Below are 7,184 nucleotides of genomic sequence, written 5' to 3' on the forward strand. Positions count from 1 at the left end.
CTGAACCTTGTTAAATAGCCAATGGTGACTGTGTTATTGTAATAGTACATCCGGTTATATTGTGTGGTTGACTAAGACCAAGGAATTAAAATTAAAGCTGACATTAAAATATACTTGATGATATACACATTATTAGCAGGTTTACTGACAAGTGTCCCAAGGTTCAAAGAATGAAGTGTTTCCTATCGAGGGGGATAGTGGTGAAGAAAGTTTAAAAATCAAATATTTTGACATAGTTAAACTTGGTTCGTATCTGATAACCACAAAAATCAAGCAAATATTATTTTTTTTTATGAATCCACATGTTATTAATTCCGCTTGTCTCAATTACCTTTTGTGAATTTAAAGACGATCCTTCCTTGACTGTATCAAGAATTGTAGTTAATCATTGAGACATGGGTGTGGAGGTAGATTTGCTGGACCCAGCCATACATCCCTCGTTGTACTGATCTTTTTGGAGCTTTGGAATCCAGTACAAAAGAGGAATGGACTTCTCTTCAGGTTTTAAAGTCAGGCCAAACAGACTGGCCTTATGTGTGGCATTGTTTGATATGTTACTTCTTTGTTAAAATAAGTAACGCTCTGACGATAACATGTAAAGGTTATGCTATTTGAGGCCTCATTAATGGGACCAACTACAATATATTTATGCGGGGAGGTCAGACTTTTGATGATAGCTGCTAATTCCTCTTTTTCAGTTTGCGCATTTGCCTCTTGCCCATTTGTGGTTGAGTGGGGCATCTCATTTATACGAACATTCAGTTGAACAACAAAATTGTGAAAAAAACGTAAATTATGACAGTAATACTTTATTATAGCATCTCATATACATAATGACACCAAGAACTGCAATACTGATTCATAATTAACAGTAATATGTAAATACTTTATTTCAGGATTTCAAATACATATGAAAACTACATTACTGAAATTACATTACAAATTAGTAGTAACATGTGTATTTGTTCCATCGTGTTTAAATGACCTTGTATCCTAGGGGCACAGTTGAAATGTGCCCTTGCATCCTTTAACATAGAAACCTCCAGTACGAGTCACGACATAGTTTCTGCCATCGATACATGTACCCTCCGAGGTCCCAGCGATAAGGGTGACACTGGCGATGGTAATTCTGTCAGGGTTTTTCCAGTAGACACGGGTTGCCGAAACAGCACCCTCGGGTAGGGTTACTTTCAAGCATTGTGCTGAAAGGAAATATTTATGATATATTTCTGACACATTGGAAATAGAGGACGCCATAACTAAACATATATTTACAACCATGAATTGTAATCATAACTTAGTTATATGAGAAAATGTTATTTGGTAAAATTTGTTTAATTTTTTGTTCGAACGTCCTGACAGAAACAAACAAACGACATATGCTTTATTTTTCCTATTTCATATGTGCGCCATGTTCTGTATATTCAGAGTAAGGACATATTCCTGCCTGCTTTCTGTGAGGACCCTGCCTACTTCCATAACGCCCAGATTAATGGAGATTTCTCGATATTTGGGAAGAACGTTTAAATTATTGAATGCATAACTAGGCCCGGTAAACACTACAGTGGGAGGAATGACTCGGTTAATACTCACAAGCTGGTTCAGTCACTTCAACTGGGACGGTTGGCTCAACAACATCTTCAAGTAAAAGAGTGAAATAATGTGATGAAAGTGCAATTGTTTAACGTTTTGGTGAGTAAGCTGCAAAGAGCCAATTAGTGATTATGGAATACCTGGTTATTACTCACCAGCTGGTTCCGTGACTTTAGCTGGCACCTCTGGCTCAGGGTCACAGAATTCTACAATTGAATACGAATAAATTGAGTATCATGCTGTCAGGGTTGAACTTGTGATCAGCTGTCGAGGAGAGATGTCGTACAATGAGCAAGGTCATACATTGTAACCAATCAGTCCTCACAGTGGTCGTGTCTAATGTGGACAGAGAACTCACATCAACAACTGTTCATCACTGTTTTAAAAAGTTTGTCAACATGTTTGAAAACAGTTTCAAAATAAACATTATCCTTACCTCCAACACACTCTGCAGCTGAAACATAAAAAAACAGAAAGCATTCAAAATATGCTTTAAAACGTATTCAATGGACTAGAATTTTATATGCAAACACAGATGATATGTTGGCCATTGCTGGGGTTTCCATAAATTCTTCTGCGATCTGGAGACTGAGAGTGACTTCAAGGAGATTAAAGCAGTAGAAATCAATATTATACTGATATCACAACAAGATGAAACACTATGACAAAGTAAGTCTATCTGAAAATGGATGCAAAAATTATGGATAGCATATAAAGCTGATACCAAGCAAAGATATGGCTGACATTGGTAATTATGTCATACCACGTGACACATCACACCCTGACCCAAGTCCCAAACTGTTGTAAGTGTTGAACGCGTTTTGTTGTATACTCTTAAAGTCGTCTCCAAGTAATAATTGAGTTTGGTTTAACACCGCTTTCAGCAACACTCCAGCAATACCACGCCGGGGGACGCCAGAAATGGCCTTCACACATTGTACCCATGTAGGGAAGCAAACCCAGATCTTCCGCGTGATGAGTCAACGCTTAAACCACTCGACTACTACACCACCCACCACGTTACATGTACCAAGGACAACATGCGGTACATCGACTGCAGTGAACTTATGTCATATCACAATATCGCCCTTCTTCTGCCCCAGTATCCCCTCGTGGCCCAAAACGTTGAAGGTGGAGGTATAATAAAGGGTCCTTTTTGGCGCACTTGTTACAGAAAAATTCTAATGATTATTATCGAACATGCTTACATAAGTGACAACAAGCGTTTCCTTTCATTCTTACACCTTCTCTTTTACCTACAGAAGTAGGCTTAGCCTGACTGAAAAGTGACGAAGATAATATTTTTACCACAAAGTTGTATGTTTGAACTACATTCAAGTAAGAAAATCTGCGTTGGTCAAATCTTGTCTTTGGGTATTTATTTTAAGATCTCGTTTCACCACAACCAGCAGAAAACCATCCTTTTGAACACGTTACAGCCTTATCAAGCAGCTAGTGTTGTTATAAATCGAAAAAAAGAGTTGAAAAAAAGAAAGTTTATTTCTGAATAATAGGAATATGGTAGTTTCCTTAAAATATTTTCCAATTACATATCTAGATGGTTTAAAGGGACCCTTATCACACCCCTTGAAGGAGTATATTGTCTACACTCACCGTTTGGTTGAATAGGTCCTTGTGGCTCAGGATTATCCGGACCTAATAATATACAATAGGACTATCTGAATGAATGTCATAAAATGTCATCGAAGGCGTGAGAGTATTTTTGCTATATGGTTCTCAGTTGGAATTGAGATCGTCATACTGAGTTTTAACTGTAGATATAGGCTACCTGTGGATTTATCCTGTGGATTGATCCTATTTGGCCATGACACCATTATAAGTGTACTTTATTACACTTTACTTATACGAAATTAACTAAAAATATGTAGCAAGCTAATTCGTAGTTCAAGCTAAAGAGGACTGCAGTTAAACATTAATTAAACATTGAAAGGTTTAATTCTACACCGCACGTCACTGTTATGACGCCACAAACGATGTCAGAGTATGCACAAACTCTTTATTGTTCCATAGAATAATATCGATTGACAGATTCCACAGGACGTAAAACAGTGATGAACATTTTATAAAAGCATCTCTTTTCAGGAATATGGTAACCATGACCTGGTTGCCTAACGCCGCTCTGAGCAATACTCCTGCCATACGACGGCGGACTGTAAACAACCGAGGCAAAAACATTCAGAGATCAGCATCAAGAGCAATGATCCACGTCGTCGGGGTACATTCTCTTCCATAATTTCTGTCGGCTTTGCTGCTCTGCTTTTCTTTATGGCGAGATTAAAGGTGTACTTTATTATACTTTACTTATCCGAAAATATGCTGAACATATGTAGCAAGCTGCTTCGTAGGCCATGCTAATGAGGACAGCAGTTAAACATTAATTTAACATGAATCAAACATTGAAAAACTAATTCAACACCGCACGCCACATCGCTAATTGAACACAAACGATACGATGTCACAGTAACCCTGAACTCTCTATTGTTCGTGAAAATACGAAATTCAAAACGTTTACGCCAGAGAATAATCTCGATTAACAGATATTCATAGGACGTAAAATAGCTTTGAAAATCATATAAATGCATAATCAGGAAAATGGTATGCATGACCTAGTCTGCTTGAAGAATAATTATAATATCTAATTGTTTGTTTGCTGCCTTGCGCCGTTCTGAGCACTACTGTAAACAACCGAGTCTAGGCAAGAACAACCAGAGATCAGCATCACCCGCAATGATCCACGTCGTCGGGGTACATTCTCTTCCATAATTTCTGTCGGCTTTGCTGCTCATTATATATTACCATACATACCCTGAATAGTGTAGTAACTGCTGCAAATATGTATTATTGCAACCTCAATTGTAGATATCATTTTTACATTATGCCAACCGACAATATTTGAGGAGGAAGTATATTTCTGTTAATGAGCTTCCTCGTTGATGGGATCGCGAAACGGAAGCGATAACTGTGATTTGAAACCTCTGATCGACATATAAGAATCGAATCGAAATGGAATGTCGAATACGTAATACCACTGAGGAGTGTGCAACCTTTATCAATCATGTACATTTGAATTATTCTAACTATCATTATTCCTTAAATTATGTATATTTCTAAATGTCCGTAGCTTCTGTCTCATCATCAGCTTACCTCCCCCATTTTCAGTAGACGAAGATGTAGAAGTTGACGTTGAAGTTGACGTTGACGTTGACGTTGAATCAGCTCGACCAACTGTAACATGCACAAATATTTTACAACTTCAACTTCACGCAAGGCTTCATGGGGAATGCGAAGGCAGAATAAGTATACGGTACTGTATTCTCAATGTGACAAATTTGTCGAGAGGGGATGGATCGGTCACAATGGTAGCCGTGAATATCATATACAACAGATAGCCAGCAAAGCAGGCGAAATATGGCTAACATTGTAGCAATGTCACACTTCCAGCATTAGTTTGTCTTGACCTGCCACGATGATAGGGGACAATTATAAACCAGAGCGGTTTACTTTGTTTGGCCTTCTCCATTCGGTTAACACCTTTGGGGTACGATGTCAGTCAACTTGCGGCTGAAAGGTGATCTTCTCTGGTCCGTTCATGTACAATGCATTTTACTGTCGCTTCCGAAACTCCATTCACACGTATTGAAACACTCATCATAGAGAAGAATTCATATTAGACTAGATCCCAACACGTGACACAACACAAACTGAGCCATGGTGCTGATCAAGCAAAGATCATTATCCAGATGAATATGGGATTCGAATCCACGATCTTGCCACGGTTAAGGTGTGAAACTCTTCACACACACTCAAAGAGGACAGTTATGACTGTGCTTTCACTAACATCCCTTCAGTTCTAAGGATTAATACATACACCAAGAGACACGACAAAAAGGTCATCAAAATTATTCAAACATACATTCAATTATCCATAGTCTCCTACTTTTTAATTAAAGGTTCACACGAACAGAATAGTCCCTTTATAGCCAAATAAAGCCTTGGAACATGCAAAGCCAGAATATTATCTCATCTTCATTAGGCATTTGTACTCTTGACATAGTCAAATATTAATGTGATCATGACATAGTTTTATCACAATCAGTTAGCCAACTTTGATAGGATTACATTGTATCTATTAACTATTCTTCTCCCGAGTTACAAAATATGCAACTATTTTTAAGGAATATGTTCAACGGGAGACTGGTATCTTCATCCTCAAGGCGTTCTTTCTATGGCATACATCTTACATTTATTGACACTATAACTGTCACCTGTTCTGCTTACCTCTTACAGCTGAGAAGCACAAGCCTGAAAAATAGCAATATAGGGGTAACATTATACATGTTGAATATTTGAGTTAAAGACCGAGGTTATCTTACCTACAGTATAACCTAGACATCAACGCCAGAGAATCTCCATTGGGCGAAAGGCAAAATACCATGAATGGATCACTGAAAATCAGTGATGATACGAGGTGTTCGTGAAATGGATAGGCGTGTCCTGTTCTACCGGTAGCACCCGCCACTGACACAATTTGTATAAACAGGCCGTTATATGAAGGATTCGTTATTCCCCTTCGTCTGTGGGTTTGTGTATTATCATCAACAAGATACGACACATCTAAATAAAAACAGATTAATTGGTTGATGAAGTTCAAGCCCAAAGAGGCAACCGATTTAAAGATTAAGTATCAATCAATCGAATACATTGAGGTCGGCCTCCGGTCAATACCACCCTAAGAAGTATGTGTCCATCAGGCACTCTGTCAACTCTGTGACACCGACGTACTCAGACGGCGTCCATGTTTCTCAATACTACCAATCGTTGGTTTGTATGGTTCAAACTCGAGGTATAGTGTACCGTCATACGGCTGGAATATTGGCGTAAAACAACGTTCACTCTCGATGTTTCACGAGTTTGGGTCATTTTTACCCCGATTACGGTACAAGAAAGCGATAACAATGGAAACGACGTCCTCGACGTCATCGAGGTAATACAATTTAAGTGCATTTTAGTAATCAAAATTCTTTTCTCGGTATTATGAATTGACCATGTCCCATACAGGAAATCAAACGCAAGACGTCTTCGTGACAAATGAGGACATGACCCACTGCCCTGTCAACGATCAGTTTCATCAATGACGAAGACAATCTTTGGTATAGCATTTGTGTCTTCTTTCACCAAAAAACAACGATTACCATTTTAGAATTAGCGTGGCCTGTTCTAAGACCGACATTCAAGTTAATGTCATTGATGTAGAATGAAGACGAACTTACCAATAGCGATCAAGCGCAAGACAGATACTTTGGCTGAAGTCATGGCTGCTGGCGAACTGGTCTGATATTCTTGTGATCTGATGTTCAGGAGTTCTGCGGTATGGACTGACGGGTGGAACTACACCTTATATAGTCATCGTAGATGTAACCAGGTCACTTGAAAGGTAAAAGGTTCATATCAATAAACATTTAATCAAACAACGTGGACCGTTTATGACAAGGGTGCATGTTTACATCAGTTTAATTAAAAGTATCAATTAGCAGTATTCCGCCACTGATTCTATACTCAGCAATAACATT

General features: G+C 38.5%; 1 protein-coding gene across 1 annotated transcript; it reads right to left on the reverse strand.

Annotated features, from left to right (window-relative positions):
* Positions 1 to 993: 993 nt before the first annotated feature.
* Positions 994 to 6,927, reverse strand: LOC139461880 (uncharacterized). Its single transcript, XM_071243362.1, has 8 exons — positions 6,885 to 6,927; positions 5,893 to 5,916; positions 4,759 to 4,839; positions 3,208 to 3,249; positions 2,030 to 2,047; positions 1,749 to 1,799; positions 1,594 to 1,638; positions 994 to 1,202 (listed from the first exon to the last, which is right to left on the reverse strand). The coding sequence occupies exons 1-8, from the start codon at positions 6,925 to 6,927 to the stop codon at positions 994 to 996; spliced, it is 513 nt and encodes a 170-aa protein (XP_071099463.1).
* Between the last annotated feature and the right edge of the window lie 257 nt (positions 6,928 to 7,184).

This window comes from Haliotis cracherodii, unplaced genomic scaffold, assembly GCF_022045235.1.
Source record: "Haliotis cracherodii isolate W230 unplaced genomic scaffold, xgHalCrac1.p SCAF_15, whole genome shotgun sequence".
Lineage (NCBI taxonomy): Eukaryota > Metazoa > Mollusca > Gastropoda > Lepetellida > Haliotidae > Haliotis > Haliotis cracherodii.

Coding starts and splice junctions, on each gene's coding strand:
- LOC139461880 (XM_071243362.1), bottom strand. CDS start 6,927: ATGACTTCAGCCAAAGTATCTGTCTTGCGCTTGATCGCTATTG. Junction 1,639..1,748: donor TAAAGTCACGGAACCAGCTG/GTGAGTAATAAC, acceptor TTTTACTTGAAG/ATGTTGTTGAGCCAACCGTC. Junction 1,203..1,593: donor TGAAGTGACTGAACCAGCTT/GTGAGTATTAAC, acceptor ATTTCCTTTCAG/CACAATGCTTGAAAGTAACC.